The following is a 25,036-nucleotide window of genomic DNA, read 5'->3' on the forward strand; positions in this document are numbered from 1 at the left end:
ATACATGCTCACCATGCCTTTAAAAACCTTCCGAGAAACATTGAAAGCCTTGTCATTTATGTATTTGGAAGCAAGTTTGCTTATCATCTAGAAGAGTCCTTGTAACAACTTGTCTCTCTCTACCATCTCTGGCTTTTCTGAAGTATGAGGAAGGCTTTGGCAACAAAATATTTTATCACATCATTCAATTTACATGCGTGCAAAGGAACAGGCTTACCTGTTATCTTGCAGACAGATCTAAAGTATAACCGGAGAAGCAGAAATCACCCCCCTTAATTATAAAAAGGCTGTTCGAAAAAGGCATACTCAAAAAGAGAGTCTTGTATAGAATTGTCAAATCACTATGTTGTACACCTGAAACTAATGTCAATGTTGACTCTGCTTTAATAGTAATGAAAAAAAGGACAACCACCAGCATCTGTTAAAATCCGCATATAATACTGAAAAATGATATACATGTATCCTTATCATAATTTCACCTTTCAGGGAAAAGAAATTCCTAACCATTTTGAAGTTCATTTTAATACTGCTGCTGCTTTTCTCTTATGTTAATAATTTATGAATAGCCTTTGTCAAATGCTTTACATGCCAGACTCTGTTCATCCAAAGAGTTAAAAGATGATCAATTCATCATCTCTACAAACCAAAGCAAAAATGCACTAAAAATAATAAAGTTGGATGCAAGTTCAGGTAACCATACCAGGCCCTGTGAAGAGACCACGGTCCACTTTTTGGAGGAATTGTCTAAAATGATCTAGTCAATAGCAATTGTCCTTTTTCTCAGCAATGATACACCAGTTGCCATGATCATTCCCAGAACTCAGAATATGCAGCTCTGACACATTCTCCTTCAGCAGACCATAGAGCTCACCCTCTCGAAACACATGGTAATAGCGCATAAAGGCTCTGGAATCTGAAATGGGCTGCTGTTCTTCGACAGAAATTGTGTCATCTGGGTTGGAATCTGTGGAGTCGGCCGCAGAAATCCTTTTCAGTATTTTACTAGAAGGGTTACCTTCCTCTACATCACCTGCATTCACACGATTCACATTGGTATTGATGCTTTCCAGAAAATTCCCATCCCCATTTCTCCTAACTCCTCCTTGCTGGTCTTCGTGCAGAGGTTTCTTTGTGGCTGGTGCTCTCAGCCACTCCACTTGTTTTTGTGAAGTGTCCACAAACACGTCTTCATCTAAAGTTTGTTCTCTTGTTGGAAATGGCTCTTGGTGATCGAAGTCTAAACTGGAGTGTCTGGAAGGCTGGATCGAGATAGTGCTGTTGGCCCAACCCTCTGTACTTTTCAGGGGCCTCACTCTCTCAATCTGCTTCCTCAGAGTTGATTCATCCAAAGACCTAGAAAAAAACCAGGAACGAAAAGATTTTCCAAAAGTGTTATAGAACCCATTTTCTTCCTCTCCTTCCTGAGAAATATTTGCACAACAGGCCCCGGCCATCATCGGTTCATAGTCCATGCTGTGGGACCGTTTGGAATGACCTTGCTCTTTAAAACAACCGGAGCAGCTACAGACAGAACACGGAGGATGGTAGGGATGGCTTCTTTCTGGGTGTCCACACTGCTGCTTTCTGCCAGGCTGGCTGGAGTCGGAGAAGAGCTGGGAGCATAAGGCCCTGTTCCACGGGACGAGCACATCTTGCTTCTCAAAGCGCCGGTTCTTTTGTTCCATGGCCCAAACGTAAATCATCAGCTGGCCTCCAGGAACTAAGACTCTGGCCATTTCTTTTATTGCTCTGATTCTCCTCTGTTTTGTAGAAAAATGATGTATGACTGAAAAAGAAGAAACTAGATCTCAATGTGTATACACATTCACAAACTCTCGCATTTATAAACTAGTGTTTTCAATATAATACAATTTCACATAATGCAATTTCAACACGCAGTAAAACCTCTGTATTTCCTACAGGGCAGGGCACCTGGTGGGGAGAGCAAAGCCTTGCTTTAGGGGAGATAGAATTCTTATCTTTGGCTCCTGTACTTATTAGACAATCTTGGGCAATGATGTAACGTCTATGGATTTCAGGTTGTTTATCTATAATAAGACAAATAATGTGTGGGTGCCTCAGTGGCTCAGTCATTTAGGCATCCAGCTTTGGCTCAGGTCATGATCTCACGGTTCGTGGGTTCAAGCCCAGTGTCAGGCTCTGTGCTGACAGATCAGAGCCTGGAACCTGCTTTAGATTCTGTGTCTCCCTCTCCCCCTCCCCTGCTTGCACTCTGCTCTTTCTCTCTCTCGCTCAAAAATAAAAAAACATTTAAAAATGTGTTTAAATTTGTTCAAATAAATAAAAAATGTGTTAAGTTCCAAATCCTTCCAGTTTCCGAATCCTATGAATTTGTTAACTAGAAGGATGACCGAAGTGAATTAGTGAAATTTTCATGGGAGCACTGTGTTAGGTAAGTGTTCCCCAACAGAAGTCTAGGAGATAATTCCTTACTTTACTGAATGATTGGTACTTCTTATGCACCATAAGATTAACACCACTAATCAATTATTAATAAAATTAATAAAGCAAACAAGTGGAAAAAAATGTTAAAGATTGTCTTCTTACTTAGATCATGCAAAGATAAGCCAGCCCAGCAGAAGTCCAAATGATTGCTTATAATTTTTAAAATATTAATATAAAGCGGTCGTGTATGTGTTTTTAAAAATCAGCATATAGGTCATTGTCTTACTTCCAGTCCCTGCAAAGTTAAAGTGGAATTCAAGTAAGACTGCCTTTATCCAGTCCTAAGTGTGTTATCAGGCCTATTTTCATCAAACAGTACGTGGAAAGTGTCAGTCTATGAGTTCTGAGAGGACTCTGATCACAGTACTATGTGAAGGAAAAAAAATCAGATTGTTATCCACATGCAGGGGTGAGGCCTACCCTGTGTCTCAAGTAGGAAGTTAGTCCCAGGGGGAGTCTGGACACTACGCTCAGGTAAGAGTGGTAAGGGGAGAGATGGAGGGTGGGACGGACAGGCCTGAAATGCTCCCCATAGTCCAGCCGGTAGTGGTGGTTTTAGGCAAATAAAACTCCAGCTCACCTGCCGTAGAGAGCTGGTAAATATGGTCAGTCCTTGTTATCTGTATTTGCCAATGTTGCTACTCACCAAAATCTACTTGTAGCCCCCAAAACAGCACTCTCAGTGTTTTCCTGGTCATTTCTTGGCACGCACATGGTGGCCCTGAACCCCCAACGTGCGTGTGTCCGTCGGAGGGTGAGCAAGGGGACCTCTGCCTGCTTGTTGCAGCCTTCTCCCTGGCGGCAAGTGTCCTTTCATGGTCTGTCTGCCACGGTCCTCGCACTTTGTGCTTTTTGTTGGTGATTTCATCGTTTTAAATGATCCCTGAGCATAGTGCTCAAGCGCTGTGTGGGGTTCCCGAGCACGTGAAGGCTGAGGTATGTCTGGTGTTAGGTACGCTTCGTTCGGGCTGTTGCCATGAGTTTAAAATTAAATAAATTGTCTTCATATGGAAACACATGTAAAATAAGGTTGTGTATTAATCAGTTAACAAAAAATGCAGCGAGCAGAGGCTCACGGGAACCTAGTCCTGTATTTCCCCTGGGAACGACGGCTCCGCATTTTTTCACAGAGACTTCATAGAACATAATTACTGTGAATAATGACAGTTGACTACGTTCCTTTTGGGGGCCAAAAAAGAAAAAAAAAATCATGAAAACAGGACTACTTTGATACAGTAATCTCTTTTTAGCAGATTCATAGATCTTCAACATTTTAGGATTCTGGGCCTCAAAAGAAGTCTTTCCTTAAAGGAAGAAAGTATATATGTGCATTCCTTAAACATCTGTTATGTGATGATTCACTTTAATAGCATAATATCACCCAGGAAATACCTGAATCTTTTATATTGTTTTATATTTATATTTGACATGTAATACTAAGTAACTTTTAGGCCAAACTTTTTGGAAAAAGGTTACAAATGAAGATTTCTTCATTATCTAAAAAATATATATGCATCTATATATTCTATTTAAAAGCGTTATAAATGTAACCAAAATGGGATGTGAAATGCATTTATATGAGTCATCAATGTTAGGAGGCTATATTATATTTTTAAAGGATAAAAAAATTCCCTTTTGTGTTTAAAAATCATAATCACAACTTAAAGGCAAAAATAGTACTCAATAGAGGCACCTGGGTGGCTCAGTCAGTTAAATCTGACTCTTGATCTTGGCTCAGGTCATGATCTCACAGTTCGTGAGTTCAAGCTGTGTGCTGAACTCTGCTTAGGATTCTGTCTCTCCCTCTGTGCCTTCCCCACTTGCGCGCGCATTCTATCTCTCTCAAAATAAATAAATAAACTTAAAAAAATAGAACTCAATATATGTATAATATAGCCACATGTTCCTGCTGACACCCCAGAAAATAGGTAGGTTGAATTCAAGTACTAGATTCTAGAATTAGATGGGAAGTTATAGAAGTTCATCTTTAAAGCCCTGTTATATCTTGATATTTTATGATGTGTTGATATTTAACTCTTCCAGTGTGCAGGTCTCCTCTAACTGAAAGCATAAAGCAGAGTTTTGCAACCTCAACACTACTGACCCTTTGGGCTGGATAATTCTTTGTTGTAGGGGGCCAGATACTAGATGGCCAGAGGTTGTACACACGTCCAGTTGAGCCAGCCAATAATGTCCCCAGACATTGATAAGTGTCCTCTAAGTGTGAAGGGGGCAACATAACCCCACACTGAGAGCAACTGGCATAAAATAAATAGTTGATTGGCACTGTTGTGAAATATTGCTAAATTTTCATAGAATTATCAAGCTATTCTCAAAGTAAGTGGGAAGAGGGTTTCTTTCTCCAATCTGTCAGTAAAACGTATGGAATGTATAATTAGATATGATGCTGACCTCTCAAATTATTATTAAGAGACATGGAAAAACAGGGGTGCCTGGGTGGCTCAGTTGGCTAAGTAGCCAACTTCAGCTCAGGTCATAATCTCACAGTTTGTGGGTTCGAGCCCTGTTTTGGGTTCTGTGCTGACAGATCCGAGCCTGGAGCCTGCTACAGATTCTGTGTCTTCCTCTCTTTCTGACCCTCCCCTGCTCATACTCTCTGTGTGTGTCTCTCTCTCAAAAATAAATATTAAAAAAAAAAAGAAAAAAAGAGACATGGAAAAACATATGTTTTTATGGCGGAATAAAAATTCTAAATAGGGAAGTAAATATATATATGGAAATAAGAGAGACAGACTATCAACAATTTTCATAATGCAGTTCTAAATGTGAAACCTCGCTGAAAATGACCACGTCACATTAATACAGTTACAGTTCCCAAAAATACATGGTATGTTTCCATCTAAGGAAGCATTTTTTCTTCAGAAGGTGGCAACCAGGTGTGTTGCATTTCTTCCGCAGATAAAGCGCAAGACCTACGTGGGAAGCATAGAAAGACACACCCACGCACACACGGAGCGCTTCCCAGAAGTCGGACAGCCGGCACTACCCCTGCCGCCACGGTGGCTCATGGCACAGCCTTGCCGACTCTAAAGCTAATGTAAACGAACACAAAGAGCGAATAATACCACTCCTCTGACCTCTCCCGGATTTCTGCTTGTTTTAGGTGGAATAACCAACCCAAAAGCTTTCTTTCCACTCAAGATTCAAAACACTGTAATGAGTTGCTTGGTGTACCAGGAATCCCTCCTGGCAGTGTTTATACCCAAAATGGACTTCAGGGTTTCAACTGCAAATAAGTAGGGCTGTCCCAGAGCAGGTTTCCATGGCAACCATCTCCTGCCAGTCCTGACTAGTTTCCGGGCTGTGGCCTCCAGGCTTGTATCCCCTTACTGTGCAAAGATATAGTCCCCCTCTATTGCTGAATAGATCAAGTCCTCCTTTCCTTCAGGGGAGAGCAGTCTTACCGTGTATTTTTTTTTATCTCCCAGTTTCTATCTAGTCAGTCAGCTTTATATAGGATCACCTTGCTTTGATGAAGTGTGTTAGAGTCAAGTAGATTAATTTTAAGTATACTGGAGCAGATCATTTGCTTTGCAAGAGATTTTCCTCTTTGGAAAAGAACTCGGTGCCAGGTCCCCTAGCACGCTGCAGTGGGACTAAAAGTCTAGGTGTCAGGATCACACACATTGAGTACAATGAGCCATACCTGTGTATATTTCAGGCACGGGGTTTTGTTTTTCTTTTCATTTGTGGCATGTGTGTTTTTATGGGGCACACTTGCAGAGAATATACAAAGAACATATTCCCTAGACTATGAACAGTCTCTGCCAGTGAGAGAGCTGAGTGATGTAAAACTGATGTAGTCCGGGACCAGGTGGGCCTCTTCCCCAGTGTGTCATGCACCAGTGCGTAGCAGATCAGATGACACATCCTGCCAGGTGCATTAGTCTTACAGTGTTCTGCTAATAAAGGACATAGTCGTGACCTTAAGTAGGTAATAGGACTTCTAAAGTTCAACTTCACATTGGAAGAGCCTGGCTTTATCTCAATAAAACAAAGTATGAAATATTTCAGTGATTAACATCCTTTTCATGCTTTCTTACTCATAAGTAAAAGACATTGGACTGAATCATCAGAAAGAAGACAGTGCCAGTGTGAAGGTTTAACTAGTTAAAACAATCCTATGTACCACCATATGTACATTTGGGATTAGTCAAATAATCCAGTTGAAGGAATTTTAAAAATTAGATAAAATGAATCACAGTCACGTTTCTACAAAGAACGAATGTTGTGAGAATGACCTCCACCGTTCATGTAATGCTATTGTCATGGTGAAGAAGGACCATGTGACCAGGCTGCCTTACCTCCTATGGAGATGATGGCATCGAAGCCCTGATCCCTAAAGGGGAGGTTAAGGTTGTCACACACCATGACTTCACATCCTCTACTCTGGGCAATCTCTACCAGTGGCCCGCAGTAGTCACAGCCCAGGGTATACACCTGGCTGTTCACTTTGAGATATTTTCCAGTCCCACAACCTAGAAGAGAAAAACCGTGTTACATGCTGTCCTCACGGGAAGTGGAACACAGTCAGTTTGTCCTACAAGAAGGAATAAAAACAACTTTGTAGTAACTAACCGAGACAGACTACAACATGGTCTGAAGATATTCTCAAAAGCCAAAGAAAAATCATCAGAGGGCACTTACATGTTTTCATCTATAATAGAAGACAGAAAAGAATGGGGGAAAAGAAATAATATTTATTAAACATTTAATGAGGTGACGTCCATAGGGGTTAACCCACTAGCACCACCAGAAAACTGTTAGCTGGCTCATGACGGGCTGTTTCCCAGGACCCTGGGAATGGTGCCCAGGCCTTTACAACAGCTACCTTCACATACATGTTTCATTATGCATAAGCCTCTATGTGATGGTATTTATTCTCATGTCCTCTCTCCAGACATTCTTAACACTTGCTGGCTGCCTAAAACAAACTGCTGCCAACCAGTTTTCACTGGATATAAACAAAACAATTTATACCATAACACATGCTTTTCAAAAATCGGGAATTTGAATTTGAATGAAAAAGAAATTTCCAATCTATTGTCCGTTCTAGGTTTTTTGGTTTTTTTTAATGTTTTTATTTCTGAGAGAGGGAGACAGCGTGAGCAGGGGAGGGTCAGAGAGAGAGAGAGAGGGAGACACAGAATCTGAAGCAGGCTCCAGGCTCTGAGGTGTCAGCACAAAGCCTGACACGGCGCTCAAATCCACGAACCATGAGATCATGACCTGAGCCGAAGTCAGATGCCCAACTGACTGAACCACCCAGGCGCCCCTGTCTGTTCTAGGTTTTGAAACAGGAGTTATCCAATCTGTTGTCCATTCTAGGTTTTGAATGATCTCTATTGACTCAGTATACAACTCTCTGAGCTATTTTTTTTCTTAAACAGACCATTTATGGCATTAATTTGGCAGAGACCCAAGTCATTCAGTATTTACACAACCCAGAGATCTAGATCAATCAGATCTGATATTACAACGAGGAAGGAAGTAATAGGAGTGAGTAACCATCTTGAAACAAGGCCTTCTAGGATCTGATACCTCGTGTTATGCTGTAACATGGACATAGAGGTGAATTCCTTTTTCAGAAATATTTAAAAATATCATTAGAGCTGATATCCCTGAAAAAATGTCTACCAATCTTCAAGCATGATTAGTTTGCTGCTTCTGAAATAATAGGCCATTCAAAATTATATGAGACATGAAAAGCATAAAGTTCCGCGATGATGCCATCTGAGACAAGTATATGAATAAAAATAAGATTTCCAGTGTCATTATTTTAATGTAAATGATTGGGGTCTTAGAAATATCTTAGATGTCATAGCCATTGTTCCTAAGAATACTTACGAGAAAAAGTAACCAATATTTGAGGGGAGTTATGATGAAAATAGGATTCACTAAGTATTTTAAAATTGCAATCCTGAGTATTTCAAGGATGATGCTCATAGGTGAAAAGAATCTTGCAAATCTGTTTGCTTTGTTATTTTTAATTGGCTCAGGGGATACATTTAGAAAAATGAAAGAAAATTACCTTAGACTAATCGGAACAGGTTCATGACAAACTGGTGGTTACCAGATGGGATGGGTGAAACAGGTGAAGGGGATAAAGAGTACACTTACCATCATGAGCGCTGAGTAATGTACAGAACTGTTGAATCACTGTATTGTTTTTGTTTGTTTTGTGGGTTATTTGGGGGTTGTTTTTGGTTTTGGGTTTTTTTTTTTTAAATGTTTTTTACTTATTTCTGAGAGAGCATGCGCACGAGAGCAGGGGAGGGTCATGGAGAGTGAAACAGGCTCCAGGCTCCGAGCTGGCTGTCAGCCCAGAGCCTGACATGGGGCTCGAACGCACGAACTGTGAGATCGTGACCTGAGCCGATGTCGGATGCTTAACCGACTGAGCCACCCAGGTGCCCTGGTTTTGGGTTTTTTTAATCACTACATTGTACACCTGAAACTAATATAACATTGTACATTGATTATTCTAGAATTAAAAAGTAAAAAAAAAGAAATAACAGGTTGTGGACCATGAGAGCTAAAGGGAGGTGTTCAGAGAGCACCTGGCAATACTAGGCAACTTTTCAAGTCTCAGCATCTCCTGAAACACTTCTACGGCCCATGGCACCCTTGATTTATCCCATCTCCATTTCTGATGGCATTCCTTTGAAGCATAGTGGTGGACCTCCCAAACATGATGCAATTATTTATTTTCCAACTGCATACACTGAGATGATAGAGGGGGGAAGACTTCACCCTAATGAGGAAATCGGGAATGCTGCCAAGCCTAGTGACCCTATTATCTTAAATGTGCAAGAAGTATATCAAACATTTTTGACACGGCAGCAAGCCATGCACAGGAGTCATGCTGCTTTACAAAATCTCATTAAATGATAACCTTTTGCAGTGCTGAAGAGAGCTAACAGAAAGTGCGTGCTTACATTTCCTCTCTATTTTCTATTCTGCACCCCACTCACAGAAGAAAACAGATAATTGCCTCAATTCAATGAAGTGTTTTGGTGCATGGTGGGCGAGTGTTTGCTAGAAATAACTAATTTGAATGTTTCCTCTCGAGTTTGCAGGAACGACTACAGTTTTTAAATTAAGAGTTTTTTTTGCTAAGACCCTTATGTGAAAGAGAATTCTCTTTTACCATGGGAAAGACAAGTGGTAAAGCCTACTTATTTCCCATTTAATATACATTCCTTGAAAGCAGAGTTGAAGGGATATGTTTTATTCTGTAGGCATGGTGCTTGCCACGGAGCATGAGCTCTACATTTTTATTGACTCCATGAAGGAATGGTAAATAGGGAAGGGCTTGGCCAATTAAATGTTACTACAGAGATTGAGGATAACTACATAGAGTTAAGAGGCAAAGGGAGTCTTAATTATTGAAAAGTTAATTTTCATTATGTACACAAAAAATAAAATTTTTAACACTATTAGGGCAGATGGTTGTGTCTGATGTCAGACAGAAAGGTAACCTTGCTCAGAAAGAATCTGGCTCTGGTCTTCTTCCTGTTTTCTAAACTAACCTAAATAAAGATCTCAAATCCTAGGACAAACTCCATGCACCATCTAATGGCCTTAAGCAATGAGCCCGTTTGAGGTAGAGGTATTGCCATGATTGAACAGGTCATAGTATTTCCTGAGAGTACTTTTGATTTCTGCTGTCTTTGAATCATTGAAGTTCTTTTCACTTAGGCTATAATTTCTGCTCCCTTAATTCCTGGTACTGGCCCAGAAGACTTAGTTGCCATCAGGAACTCTTCACCTACATCAGAGCAAATCAGCTTGGCTGGGGAATGGGGTGATGTGGTTAGTAAAATTTTAGTCAACTAAAAGTTGCACCACGTAAGTAGTAACAACAGCCTAGAAAATTACTGTATGGGCAACTGGAACCTGATTACGGCCAGATGTTGATTATTTATGCAAAGCTTAACTAGTCATTAACTATAAATTGCTAATCTAATAACCAATCAAGTTAACCAATATAACAAACCATTGAGTTTAGCTAAGCGGAAAACCCGGAAAGACAAAAATTTCCTTTTGGAGATAGTCATATTATCCTGCTCTCTTTTCTTCTACTCTCCTTGGGCTTCTCTCTTTCCTTTTTCATTTATTTCATCTTTAACTTCACTTTTATTTTAAAACCCATCTGTCATTGTTTCATCAAAATAGTACCATTCATTTATTGAATAGAAAAAATGTAAAAGCACAAAATTTGAAAGATACAAATGGGTAAAAAAATATTTACTGGATATAATTATGAATATGCACAGGGGAATCTAAGGAATATTATTTATGCCATACCTTGTAGTGGCAAAATATAGCAAACAACATATATCTGTTAATACAGTGCCATTATCAGAAATAATGTTATGCAGCTTTACTACTAGGCAGTTCTCTAAGTATAAATATGGAATGATCTCCACCATATATTAAAGGAAACAAAAGTTTAGGTGTCTCACAATTTGTATAACATACCACCATTTGTATGGTATGTATCAAAAAAGGAAACTCACCCATGCATACACTGGTATGCACAAATATGCTTATACTTAAGTGAGCTATCTCGAAATTATCCAAGAAGCTGATTGCTGATTACTTGGTGCTGCAGGTCTGGGATGGGATGCTGTCTTTCACTGTACACCCTTCTGTACCTTTGTGACTAAGCCATGTGAGTGGATTACCTATCAAACAAAGTTTTCAGCAATCGCTATTCCTCCTTTTTTGAATTGTTTGTTTGTATCATTTCCTCATTATTTCTTTTGAACTGTTCATCATATTCTTGTACTGACTTTGAAGAATGCTCTGGAGATGAAGACAATTATCCAGTCTTTTATCAGATGAGTTACAGATACTTTTACTTAGTTGTTTGGTGTCTTTTTTTACTTCAATTATATATTTGTCTAGATTTTTGCCTTGTAGAACTTTTAAATTTTTATGCAGTCAAAGGTATTGGTAGAGTCCATCTTCATTGTTCACAGGTTCTGTGTTTGCATGTTCACCTGCTGGATAAAATTTACTTGTTACCCCCAAGCCAATACTCAACCACTTACATGCTGGTTACCAACAAGCTGGCTTGTAAAACAGCAACAAATTTGGAAAAACTTGAGTCCTCTGAGGGGCCCATTACCCATGTCTTGTTTTGGTTCTCACCCTATCAATACCCTATCCACAAGTGTCCTTTATGTGGTCTCTTTAGTGCCACATATTTCTGGCATTTTTGTGCTTTCTGTTAGTGATTTCATTGTTTAAAATGGCCCCTGAGCATAGGCCCCTAAGGTGCATACGGTTCCTAAGCCCAAGAAGGCTATCACGAGCCTTACGGATAAGATATGCGTATTAAGTAAACTTTGTTCAGGCATGAGTTATAGTGTGCTGGCCTTGAGTTCAATGTCAGTGAATCTATACTATATAGGAAATTATGTGTCTTCAAATAGACATACCCATGAAACAAGGTTAGGTCTTGATCAGTTGACAAAACTATTGTGACCAGAGGCTCACAGGAATCCTAATCCTACATTTCTCCCAGGGGGCTCTAACGTAGTGTTCACAAATTCGGTGTTCATGGCAATTTTGTAAACTTGACAAAGGTACTGTGAATAATAACTGCATTTTCTTTTGTGATTTCTGACTTGTCTTGGTGTTACAGAGGGGCCTTTGGCCTCTGTGGATATTTTAAAAAATAATCTAATTGTCAATCATCTAGTCCTTTAATGATTTCATTTTCTTATACCTAAGTCTTCACTTTGTTTTGAATTTTTGCTATAAGATATGAGAATGTAGCATGTAATGATACTGTTGTCCCAAAGTCACTTATTAAATGGTTGCTTTTACTATTTTAATATTCTGGCACTGTGCTAACATTGTGGTTGGTAAGAGTTCCAAACTCAAGGTATCTTCTGAAACCACATTGAATTTTTTAAAAAATGACATGATAGATTTTTCAGAGACTCTCCATTTCTACGTGATATGCACCCCTTCCTCAAACTCCACACTGCTCATACCATCCTTAACATGCTAAAAGCCCTGGGCACACATCTGTTTCTCTTGCTAATATCGAGAGTAAATGTTTAGAGCAAATGGCAAATCAGATGGAATTTGTAACTACAGATTTATGACTCTTCTGGGCACAGCCTGCGTGCAGTTGCTGGAAAGCAGTTTTAGGTAGGCATGCCTCAAGTAGAAATCTTACCGTGTCTTAAACCTTAGTCTTCGACCTACCGTGTTGTGGTTTACCACTTCTTGATTCAGAAAGACATGGAGCCAAAGTCTTCCACGCAAATCAATGATTATGAAGGTATGACCCAATTAAAGATATGCTCTAATAATGAAAGACTTACAGAATAGTTAAAGGAAAAGATCTATGAGATTTATAAGAGGTTATAGGACTTCTTTTGTAATCCCACAATTCTGGCTCTTCTGTAAAAGGCCCGAGAGCCCCTCATGGTGAGCCACCAAAACATTATTTACAAATGTGAATCTCTCTACATTTCAAATGGTCAGTTTCACCTGCAGTCTTTTGTCGTGATTTATTCATTCACTATCAGGTCTATTTCGTGGGAGGATGTGTGCAGAGGCTCTTGAAAAGGTCACCATTGTGTAAATGTAGATTTCAGGAAGTTTCCTACTTTCTGACTTGATGAATTTCTGCTATGAAGTGGATAGTCTAGGTACCGGCAGGCCAAGGACACAATTTTAGACTTCTGGTTAGAGCAAAACTGTGAAATGAATCTGAAAAGGAAAGGCATGATAGAATGTATTTCAGACTCCATGGCACAGCGCCAGGGTTACCTATGTCAGCGATGAGGCTGCCCGGCTTCTGCTCCTGGAGGAACTGGCGGACGCGAGGCCAGGCTTTGCTCTGCAGGTCACTGAAGTACGGTGCGGTGCCCTCATATACATCGTGTACGTGCTGCTTTTCCAGCTGGGCGGCTTCATGATCCATCCTGGGAACGTGGCCGCCCCCAAGAAATGCTGGTCAGGGTACACAGCAGAGAGAGCTGAAAGGGGATGCAGATTTCCTAAAACTGGGAACCTACGACAGCCACGGTCATACTGTCCTTATGCTTTTGTTTTTAACTGCAAGGAACAAAATCTGCACTGTAACCCCACAATAATTGTCAAAAGACCAGAAAGTGCATAATTTTTACCTGCACATCTTCAGAAAATAATGGATTGGAAATGAGCCAGTTAGTGTTAAGTTCCTGTGCCAGATCAATTCTTACTTCTGGAAGCATATGCAGAAGGTTCACCAAATGGGTCACTCTGGATAAAATCATTCTATCTAATGCTACAGAAGTTTTAAAATTTTATAACAGGTAGTTCGTCTCCAATCCAATCACAAAGCCCTATTGATTCAACCTTTTTAATGTCTTTGGATTCCAACCATTTCTCTATGTCCCTACTGATCCGGCTTTAGAAAAGGTGCTCATCTCTGGCCTGAATTGCTTTCATAGCTGCAAACAGATTTTTGGGAGAGGATTTGGGAGTTTGGGGGGACAGGGTTGCCCCTCAGTCCCTTTCCTTCACTTAATATCACAGCTATTTTCCTAAAACATAAATTTAATAATGTTGCTTTCCATCTCAGATTTCTTCAAAGGCATTTTCTAGCTTGTCCAGTCAAGTTCACGTATCTCAGTAGGGCATACAAGGCTTTCTGATCTGGCCCCAGCTTACCTCTTGAAGCCATTTGTCACCACCCTTCCCCGGCATCAGAGGAAGCTGTACCTCAGTGACCCAGGGTTTCTCAGACGTGACACATTCTCTCCCAGCCAGGGGCCTGAACAGATGCTGTTCTTTACCTGGCTAACTTCAGTTCATTCTTGACACGTGCATCACCTTTTCCAGAAAGCCACCTCTGACCTCTCATGCAGGATCAGGCAATGAGAAAGGAGTGAGCAAATGTAAGAGCAGTCTTAGAGGCCGCTGCTGGGTTGGGTTTAATCTTTTAATTATTCTCTCGTGGCATGTGAGTGAAGAGTATCCTGGGGAAGTGGCCCGAGGCTCAGCCTGTGGCTTTTTACCAATCAATATGAAAGTATTTTCAATCATTTAAGAGCCCATTTGGCCTCAAGGGTTCCTATCAGCTAGTCTGCTCCTGATGCTTTTACTCCTGTGCATCCCATGCTGGCTTCCACAGATACAGAGGGCTATAATTATTTATTGGATATTCACCTCTAGTACTGTCTGGAAGATCCTAGAGCTCAAGGGCTCGCCTTATTTAATGCTGAATCCACCAGAGTTTGCACATGGCAGATGCTCAATAATGAACAAAGAAACACAATCAGGATTGACTAACCCTGGTGGGAAGAGACAGACCCTCACACACTTGCAGATGAAAGAGTGACAAGAGAAGCCTCCAGTCTCGTGACAGCCGTGTGTCCCGCTCTCCACCCTCCATCCCCTCACCACTCCTACCTACGAAAGTGGGAAGCCCTTGAGCAAGATGGCATCTGATTCGTTATTGCAAAGTACCTGCCCTTCTTCCTCCCCTTTGCATTTAAAAAATATCTTGTGGAGAGGGGCGCCTGGGTGGCTGGGTCGGTTCAACGCGATTTCAGCTCAGGTAACCCATCTCACAGTTCCTGAGTTTGAGACCCACACTGGGCCAAGAAAGCAGACAGAGATTGCTTGGGATTCCCTCCCTGCCCTTCCCCACTTCTCTGTCTGTCTGTCTCTCAAAATAAACATTAAAAAGAAAGAAAGAAAGAATCTTGTGGAGAGATACTTTGAGACTACATAAATATCCTGTTTCTCATACTCTCATCCACCAATTGTAGCATCCTCTCCATCGACGATGCTTGCCCCAAACAGTTATTACTATAATTATCACCACATGATGATATTCCAATTCCATCATGCCTTCTATTGCCAGGAAGAGCTTTTCAGGATTGACTCTTAAGAACACAAATGAGCAGTAGACTATCCTTAATTACTACGGGCCTGCCCACAGCCCCTGCAAAAAATCTGGCAAACTCCTAACAGAGTACAAATCTCATTTGTGAGGTCTGACAAAACTTCCACCCAAACTGAAACAGCTTATATTGCACCCTCAACTGGAATTTACAAAGTAAACATATGGCCGGCTATAACTGCCTACACACCAGAAAAGCCCAAACACTGAGTGCTTTTCTTCTTAATCAAAATCTCAGTAGACTTAAGTCTGCTTAAAATTTTTTCCCTCAAGGAATCAGATCAGGCAATACAATTTTGAGGAATTTTACTTTCTGGTACTTGTGCAGTGTAGGTGGCAATCAACGTAAACACTTATCTTCCATCTCGCTCCACCTGCAAGCTCAGAATATGCAGTATGTGAATAGTACGCCTCGGAGACCGTTCACTAAGTCCTCTCCCACACTGCTTGGCCTTGACCATAAACAAAGAGCTATTTGAAAGTGTGTGAACAACATAAATCCATTTTGTTTTTACTCTGTTTTACAGTTAAGATTCTATACTGCAGAATGGTTAGCTGACCGTGAAACTGATTTGTGGAGTTGGAGCTATCCAAGGTGACATTTTTAACACTGGATTTAAATTACCTGCAATATTTTCCACATGACTCTTATGCATAATAAACAAATTCCCTGTGGATTAGGTTGTGTGATTAAGCTAGTTGAGGTTGGTACTATAAAATATGAGTGGGGATCAAGGTGAAGCTAGGGACATAGGGTTAGGTTTAGCTAGGCTTCTTAACCTGTGGGCTATCAAACTGAAGGCCCTTGTAGCTAGCTGGTGCATTGTTGGTGAGTCGTGACAGAAGGGAAAATAATTTGAAAGGCAAGGAGAAGCCAGATGTAGTAATGCACTGAAAATTCAAAGAACTGATTTGGATTTTATTTTAAGTGCAATGGAAAGTAGAAAGTAGTTTTAAGTTGGTAGATGGGTTGGGGGAGGTAGGTAACATGACTGGATTTATAATTTTATTTTTTAGTTTTAAAAATGTTTGAGAGAGATTGTGTGTGTGCATGTGAGCAGGGAGGGGCAGAGGGGGAGAGAGAGAGAGAGAGAGAGAGAATTTTAAGCAGGCTCCATGCCCAGTGCAGAGATGACCTTTGACCGTGAGATCATGACCCGAACCAAAATCAAAAGTCAGATACTTAACCAACTGAGCCACCCAGACGCCCCTGGATTTATAATTTTAAAAGATCCCTCTAGGCATATCTAATTCTAAGTATATTGGAGGAGCTGTCATTTTACTTGTCTCAGTCCCCTTGTTCCCATAATTTGCATCCTGTCCTCCCTGGATGGGCACCTCCCTGGATGCCCCAGGCCTGGCCAATCATGGTATCCCTATCCCTGAACACAACCGCTGTTTCAGGGTGATGCAAGGTGAGCCAATCAGGGTGCTTCTTGGAGCTCTCTCCGTGTGGACCTAAAGAGCAAGTGGCCTGCCTCAGGCATCACAGAACTCAGGCTGCCGGTGGCTATCTTTCCCCACACGGGAAAGACATGTCTTTAGGTAGAAGAGAATGAAGTGAGGCAGAGCGAACACATGAGAGACAGATGCGGTGGGGAAAGAATCAAGGCACGCATCAAGTCCTGGTTCTATTCCCGGAGACTTCGGTTCCTGCCGTCCTGGGGCCCCTCCTCATCCTTCCCAACTCAGGGAATCAGTCTGTTCGCCTTTGTGCTTACTCTTGTCGGGGTTCTGACCTGGCCAGCACTAGAGGCCTCGCTAGTTCAGCATTACTTCTTCTACCAAGAGCTTTGTTTTTCTGTTCTATGTCAAGCTTGTATTCCTTGGAAAACGGAAGAGGTGAGAGAAGGTGATAGGAAACTAACAAGAGAGGTCTGTGCTTTATGTATTTCCCACAGAGAGAGGAACAAAGAGAAGGACATCAGCAATTCTAGCCACGGGGTTGTCACAGAGAAGTCACAAATGTTTGGTTGTCCTGTTCTGGGGATGTGATCAGGATAGCACTTCTTCACTCAGCTTCGTTTAGGCAAAGCCATGTGTCTTGTTTTGACCATTAAATATGACCAGAAAAGATGTGGATTACATCTGGGGAGAAGCTTTATGAGCCGGCCCTCTTCTGTGTCTCTGCAAAATCATGGAAGTAGTGGTGTGGGACCCCCGAGCGACTGCTCTTGATGGACAGACAGCATGTGTGTGTTTTTTTTGTTTTGTTTTGTTTTTATGTTTTATTTATTTCTAGGAGAGAGAGAGACAGCGTGAGCAGGGGAGGGTCAGAGAGAGAGGGAGTCACAGACTGAAACAGGCTCCAGGCTCTGAGCTGGCAGTCAGCACAGAGCCCGACGCGGGGCTCAAACCCACAAACCGCGAGATCATGACCTAAGCGAAAGTCGGACGCTTAACCGACTAAGCCACCCAGGCGCCCCTTTTTTTTAATTTTTTTTTTTTTTATCAGCATGTGTGTTTTAAGCCAAAAAAAAAAAGAGGGGGGGAGGGAGATAAAGAGCTCATCATAAATGCTGAATAGGTTGAAAATGCTGAAAAACCAAAGACTATCAATCATATGCTATTAAAAGGGACCTTGTTACTATGTGAGCCTATCTTTTTTCTTCATAAATATTAACATTTTCCTCTTTACTGTAGATGTAATGAAACTGGGAGAAAACAGGATATAGTACTCTGTCCCACTTTTTAAAACTTAATTTAATAGTGGGAGCCAAGAAGTGATTTTTGCCTGTGGTTTTCTCCAAACTTCTCAAATAAATGTAATTTCCTTCATCCCTAAATTGCACAGGACTTGAAATGTTTCATAGTCTACCAAGCATTAGAATGACTTAAGTAACTCTACCACATTCTGAACTACTAAAGAAACATTAAATATACATCTTAGCCCATAGTATCTAGCACTAGTCTTAAATATAACGGGTCTAACCACATTTAGTGAGTAAATGGAAAATGAAACTCTAGCAAATAAACAATATGGTTTTTATTTTTTATTTTATTTTTAAACAGTTTATGTATAATTGGCATATGACAAACTGCACCTATTTAATGTGTGCAATATGATACGTTTTATATGTACATACGTGGGGTTTCCTGACAATTATGACAATGAATACAGCCATCACCCACAAAGTTTCCTTGTGCCCCTCTATAAGCCATCCCTCCCACTTTTAGTTTTTCTTAATGCCATGTTTCTGGGTGAAGAAACAGGGATGGATGGGTGCACACTGAGACGTATGGCCAATACTCACGTGTGGCCAATACCCACAATTTCAAATGCAACTTTGAGATTTTATGTGGGTACCAAAAAATGAAATACTTCTAATAATCACTGCAAAACTACATATCTACCACACACGTGTATAAATAGTAAAAATATTCACAGGAGTAGAAAAGGCTTCATGAGAAAAGATTTTCCTAGCATCTCATCAAGGAGATGAGGCATTGCACTTGAACCACAGGGAACTCTGAGAGGCCTTGTTTTGTCCCCAGGAGTAGCTCCTTGTCCCCAGGGAAGAGTCACTATAGCTGCGTACCATCAGGACAGTGCCTGTAGTAACCATTCCTAGAAAGACAGCTCAGAGGCTGGGGTAATAGGCTCTAAGCTCACGGCCAGTCACCAGAAGGGATTTGTCTTTTGTCTGCGATGGGAACTTCTGTTACAGTTAATCCTGAGTTTCTCTCTGCACCATTATTTTCTCTGCAGTCAGTGGCCCATGTTTTGGCTTAACAGAAAACACATTTCTTTTTTTCTTATTTAATTCCCTCTCAGAATACCTGCTGACTATATTTCTGAATTAAACCCTCTTGCTAGGAGGTAAAACAACAGAGCTTTTAGAAGAAGAGAGAGAACATCTATAGAACCTGGAGGTCTGTTAAGATTTCTTGAACATAACCGTAACAGGTCCTAGAAAGCACTAAGCATAAAAGGGAAAATAAGTAAATTAGACTATATTAAAACTAAGACATCAGTAGGAGAGTGAAAAATGCAACCCATAGGATGTGAGAAGATAGTCCCAGATGTACCTCTGACGAAGGACTGGTATCCAGAATATGAAGAGTTCTTCCACATCATTAAGCAGGAGACAGATAACTCAATGTAGAAATGGGCAACCCCCACCCCAGACTTCACAGTGGGCAGGAGACGGGCAGGAAGCACATGAAAAAGTGCTCATCTTCATTCATAACAGGCAATTGCAGAATAAAACCACAGTGTGACATGCCGTTTACGTGAGAGAGTGGCAAACAGGAAAAAGAAAATACGAAGTGCTGGTGAGAACATGTGGCTGCCAGAATTAGAATATGCTGCTGGTAAAAGTGTAAAGTGTGTCAGCCTATTTGGAAGACTATTTGGCAAGTGACAGCTAAAGCCAAACATATGCACATCCTGTGGCTCAGAGATTCTACTCTTTATGTATGTGTACATGTATCCAAAAGAAATGCACACATCTGTTCACCAAAAGACAGTCCAGAATTTCCACCGTAGCAGTCTTCAAAACAGCACAAACGTGGAAATGTGTATGCCTGGCATCAGCAGAATGATCAGATAATGATGTATTCATACAATGAAATACTGTAGAGTAATAAGAATGAAAAGTCTGTGACTATTTGCAATGAGATGGATCAGTCTCATAAATATAATGTTAAAAGAGAAAGACACAAAAGGGTATGGAGCATAGGAGTCCATTTACGTAAGGTACAAAAACAGGTAAAACAAATCTTGGCCATTAGAAAAGGAATAATGGTTACGATGGTTACTGGAAGGGGTAGTAACTGCAAAGGAGCCTGGGACAACTGTCCTGGGGTGCAGGTAATAATCTATTTCTTGATCGGGGTTCTGGTGACACAAGTATGCTTCTTTTGTGAAAATTCACCTAAGTGTACAGTTACATGTACTCTTCTCTCTATTTCCACGTAGGAAACCCCTTTTACTTTCAGACAGTTGTCTTACTATGTACCTTAAAGCATTTTAAAACTCCAAGCTGAGCAGTGTCCTTTCTCAGCCGTGTCCTAGCACTCCCAGGATGAATGGATGCCATTCAGTTAGTGCGTCTTCTTGGGGACACCTAGAAACTGGAGATTGCTAGGTTCAAAGATGAGTTGGGGTTTTATTTCAAGGCAGTATCCCCGTGAAATTAGGTTATATAGTAGTATCTACAAAAAACTGTGGAGAGAATTTTTAGCTCAGAAGTAATTTAACTGAGGATTTCCTTCTCTCTTTTTCCTTGGAATAAACTATAAAATTTTATTGAAGAACATAAAAAAGACCTGAAAAAATACAGATAAATCCAGTGCTTGGAATGTGAACCCACGCACTGTGCCTTCAACAACCACACACTTAACAACTCTGATTCGCAAATAACTTGCTGGTAACCCTCACGGAGACAGTATAGGGAAATTCGCTGAGGATTTCTTAATAATTTAAGATGAATCCCTAATGTCAGATTATCCAGTAACCAGTGAAAAATAAAGTCTATTTGCTCTTAGTAAAGACATCATATCAGGGCTGCAGGTCGGTGACCCACTGGTCTATTAAAAGAAAAGAAATTAATCTCACCAACATTAGACTCATGTGCTTTCTAGATACTGAATAGCTTTATCTAAACATTCAGTGTGAAATTAAGGATGAATTATGTTAGCTATAGCCTCCAAGACACACAACTAAATGACATATGAGGATTATGGATCCTCATGAATGGATTGGGAACAGAAAGTCTATAAAGGATCCAGGGAGGATGCTACCATATCCTCAGCTTCTAACAGCGTGTGGGTCCTAGTCTTACTCACCATCATTTCTCTAATTACCTTGTTCTGTTGTTACTGTTACTCATTAGCACAATTCTCAGCTACTTCAGTGCCGTGTTGGAAATGTTTGGACAAACTGAAATTTCCTGATTTATTACTCCTACGTGGATCGGCGGGAATGTTCAGCCAGTTGTTTATGCGGCTCTCTGCACGTGCACTTATTGGAAAACCCTGCTGAGGTTATCAGAGAATAAAATCTTTCTGAATTATTTCACAGTATTTATAAGCCTTGGAATCAAGGAAACAGCAACGTGGAACTTGAGACTTGGACAGTTAATCTCCTGAACAATGCATACGTAATAAAAGAAACAGGGTTCCCCCCAAAAGACAAAGAAAGGAGTCCAAACTATGTGTCCATACAGTTTTTCTTTTTGAAGGAGCAATGTGGAATGATAAGGAAAAGGAGAAAGGCACTAGGGGAAGAGAAAAAGAGGAAAAGAAAAAGGGAAACGAATATATATCAAATGATGATCACGTGCTTCCTATAGGTTAATACAAAAAAGCCAGACACGGAAAGGAGGAAAAGTAGACAAAGATATAAGAGTTCCAATTTTATAGGGATAAAAATAAGAAAGAAGAGATAGACTATGGAATTTTATGTTTTTATTAATTTTATGTTTCAATTAGGGTTCAGAACCAGATTAATACACTCTAATATTAATTGTTCATAGAATGCATTACCATTAATCATAGAAATTAGACTCTGACAACTTGTAACTGCAACTGAAATTTGTTTGAACCTTTGTTTTAAAAAATGAACATTCAAAATAATGCCAGAGAAGCTTAAAAACTCTTGCTTTAGAAGTCTGGAATTGTATTCTGTTAGAGTTTAATATATTATGTTCATTTCCAGTGTAATTGGAAATTGTTAAAAAGGAAATTTTCCGTGAGTCCTCCTTGTATGTAAAATAACACATCTCCAAACGAATACGTGAGAAACTGGGATCGCCACCTTAGAACTCAATTAAATTGCACTTACAAGAAGTATCAATTCAAAGATCGCCCAAAGCTGGACAAGGCTCTCTGTTTCTTAAGGCCCTGTTTCTAATACCGCTACGGCATAGAAATCCAATCACTTTGGACCACTTGATGTGTTTGAAGAGGAGACTGCTACCAAAGGACAAAAAGGAGAGTTGGGGGGAGAAAAGACACTAATGGGTGGACCCTAAAGAATGAAGGTATTGCGTTAGGTAATTTCTGGTTAATATCTGTTTGTGTGTTTTTTAACAGTAAAACTTTAGTTTGGAAGAGCAGAGGGTCTGCCAGAAGTAGTTGTGAAAAAATAATTTTGGAAATCTGAGATTCTGCGAAATAGCTGATTTCTCCCCAATCCTGAAGCCATGCACGTATGACCATTATTTAAAAATCCAGAACTTTGAGAGGTTAAATACTTTTTAAAAACGTTTTATTTATTTTTGAGAGAGACAGAGACAGAGTACTAGCAGGGGAGGGGCAGAGAGCGAGGGAGACACAGAACCCAAAGCAGGCCCTGAGCTGTCAGCACAGAGCTTGACACAGGGCTCCAACTCACGAACCATGAGATCATGACCTGAGCCCAAGTCAGAGGCTTAACTGACTGAGCCACCCAGGTGCCTCTAGAGGTTAAGTACTTTTAAAAATGTCTGCTTATCCTCTCTTCCTTTGAGGAACTGCCCCTCTCTCAGATTCCAAGTGATGCTGGGGTCTGCTGATCATGTATGCTAGGGGTGGACGTGTGATTCGATCTAGGACAGTCATTCTCTCTCCCCTGTGAAAATGAGAAGAGGTAGGTGGAGCCAAATCACTAACGGCACAACCCTAAAGGAAAATCCTCAGGTTTCTCCCAAGTGTTGCCTTTCCTGAGGTTTGGTTTGGTTTGCAGCTCTTTCTTCTATCAGCTACTCAGTACATTCCCAACAAATCTGTCCTTCGTGCCTGAGGGAGAGTTTGTTTTGACCTTTGCTGCCAAGGGACTTTCTTACAGACTTGAATGCATCTTCGCGACCACAACATGCACCTCGGGGGGCACCACAGTGGAGGAATTGTGCTGTGGCCACCGGAGGACTTGCCACAGATAGATGCAGAGACCCCTGTTGGAGCCCTGGGGCACTGGGGCATACTGGGATGTCATGTGGGAACCAGCACTAGCCTATGAGAAGATTTATCTCCATCACTCTTAGGACATTTCTCCTGATACTTCTTAAACTCTCAACTTTGTATATGTGCCCAACTAGATTAGAAGCTTCTGGACGGCAGGAACTGGAAAATGACCTTTCTTTGTCTATCTCGAAGTGCTTAGGATAATGCTCAACACAGAGCAGACACTCAATATTAACCACAGAATCAATGCATCCGTAAGCTTTTTCCTTAGCTCCTTCTGCAAGACAACAATACTTTACTCCAGACAAACGGGGGCTCAAGTCTCTGATCAGAAATCATAAGTTCCCTACAGGGAGGCAACAGGCACCAAGAGGAAACAGGGCTCAGACCGAGCTTTCCCACTTGTGTTTTGTATTTCATGATTTCCTGCCCTGGTAGAGGCTCGTCTGACAGACCTATCCCAGACACTCAGAAGTCACGTTTTGGTAACTAAAAGCAAACATAAGCATTTAAATTGCTCTCCTATTTATAAACGCCACAGAAGACACAATATTAAAAAAGAACACGAAGCTGCTTTAAGTTTCAAAGACCTACTCACACTGCGATGCTAACACGATACAAGTTGGTTAGGAGAGTTCAGAGACTTGTAAAAAGTTCAGAGACATTTATTTGTAAAAATACATGGGTTTTTGTGCTGTGTGTGTGTGTGTTTTACCTTTTAATCCATGATCCTTCAAACTTAACATCTACATATTACTTCCAAGTACAGCTTACAATGCAAACTTTCCTATGATAAAAATGATCATTTAACCAGGCTCTTTACTAGAAAAGCATTTTCTCTCTCTAAAAAAATACTAAATACATTCTTGCAATTTTAACTTACCCTGTATTACAATTTTCAAACCACTTTTTGCTGCCTAGTGCAAAAATAAACTCCAACTTACTTTATATCACATCATCATACATTTAAAAGTAGAGAGATGGGGACTAATTAGGTTTGCGCAGTGCCCCACACCCTCATATTATTTGAATTGCAGTAACAGCTAAAAGCTACTAACCTGAGTCATCTTGTGATGACAGGAAACTTGTCTTTGTGAATCATGGCAGTTTCTACCCTCAGACGGTGATGGTTTTAGCTCATGACTTTCTCAGTGTGTGATGTAAATGAAAAGTAGTAGGAGTGAAAGCAGGGAGGTCCTTCGCGCAATGAGGCAATTCTGCGTGAGTCTTTGAAGGGAACACAGGCCCTATCAGGAAAAACACAAATACTAAATGTCATTTTACATAATAAAAACATTGAACCAGCTACAGCCCAGAGTGACCTCTTGACCTCCGCATAAATTACCCAGGGAAGAAGGGATTAGAAAGAACTGTTCCTCCATAGAGTATGCCAGAACGGTACGAGCAGTTTCTGAATTACTTCCTAAACTCTCTATAGAATATACAGTACTTTCTCCCCAAATTACACTGAATGATTTCATCCTGTTCCTAGAGAAATTACAAGCATGGAAAGTCAACTCTGAATCCCATGGCTTAATGAAATCTATACTATTTCAGACAATATTATTAAACTGCATTAAATCATTCCAGTGCTGTTTGCTCAATATTTGCTCAGAATATCAGCTACTTCCACATCACTTTAAGAAGTACTCCAATTCTTCGCTGTTCACATTTATTTTTCTTTTTTCGTAATACAGTGGGTCTGTCATGAAACCCATCAGGAGACTTAGTTACTTAAAGAAA

General features: G+C 40.6%; 1 protein-coding gene across 2 annotated transcripts; it reads right to left on the minus strand.

Moving 5' to 3' along the window:
• Positions 1–436: 436 nt before the first annotated feature.
• On the minus strand, positions 437–24,516 carry TRMT9B (tRNA methyltransferase 9B (putative)). 2 transcript variants are annotated; one of them, XM_039221204.1, is made up of 4 exons: positions 24,352–24,516; positions 13,285–13,467; positions 6,792–6,965; positions 437–1,786 (listed from the first exon to the last, which is right to left on the minus strand). In XM_039221204.1, the coding sequence occupies exons 2-4, from the start codon at positions 13,436–13,438 to the stop codon at positions 759–761; spliced, it is 1,356 nt and encodes a 451-aa protein (XP_039077135.1). In that variant the 5' UTR covers positions 13,439–13,467; positions 24,352–24,516; the 3' UTR covers positions 437–758. The 2 variants fall into 2 exon arrangements, with proteins under 2 accessions (XP_039077135.1, XP_039077144.1); XM_039221213.1 differs by lacking the exon at positions 6,792–6,965.
• Between the last annotated feature and the right edge of the window lie 520 nt (positions 24,517–25,036).

The sequence above is a fragment of the Hyaena hyaena genome, unplaced genomic scaffold, assembly GCF_003009895.1.
Source record: "Hyaena hyaena isolate Hyena2069 unplaced genomic scaffold, ASM300989v1 scaffold_17, whole genome shotgun sequence".
Lineage (NCBI taxonomy): Eukaryota > Metazoa > Chordata > Mammalia > Carnivora > Hyaenidae > Hyaena > Hyaena hyaena.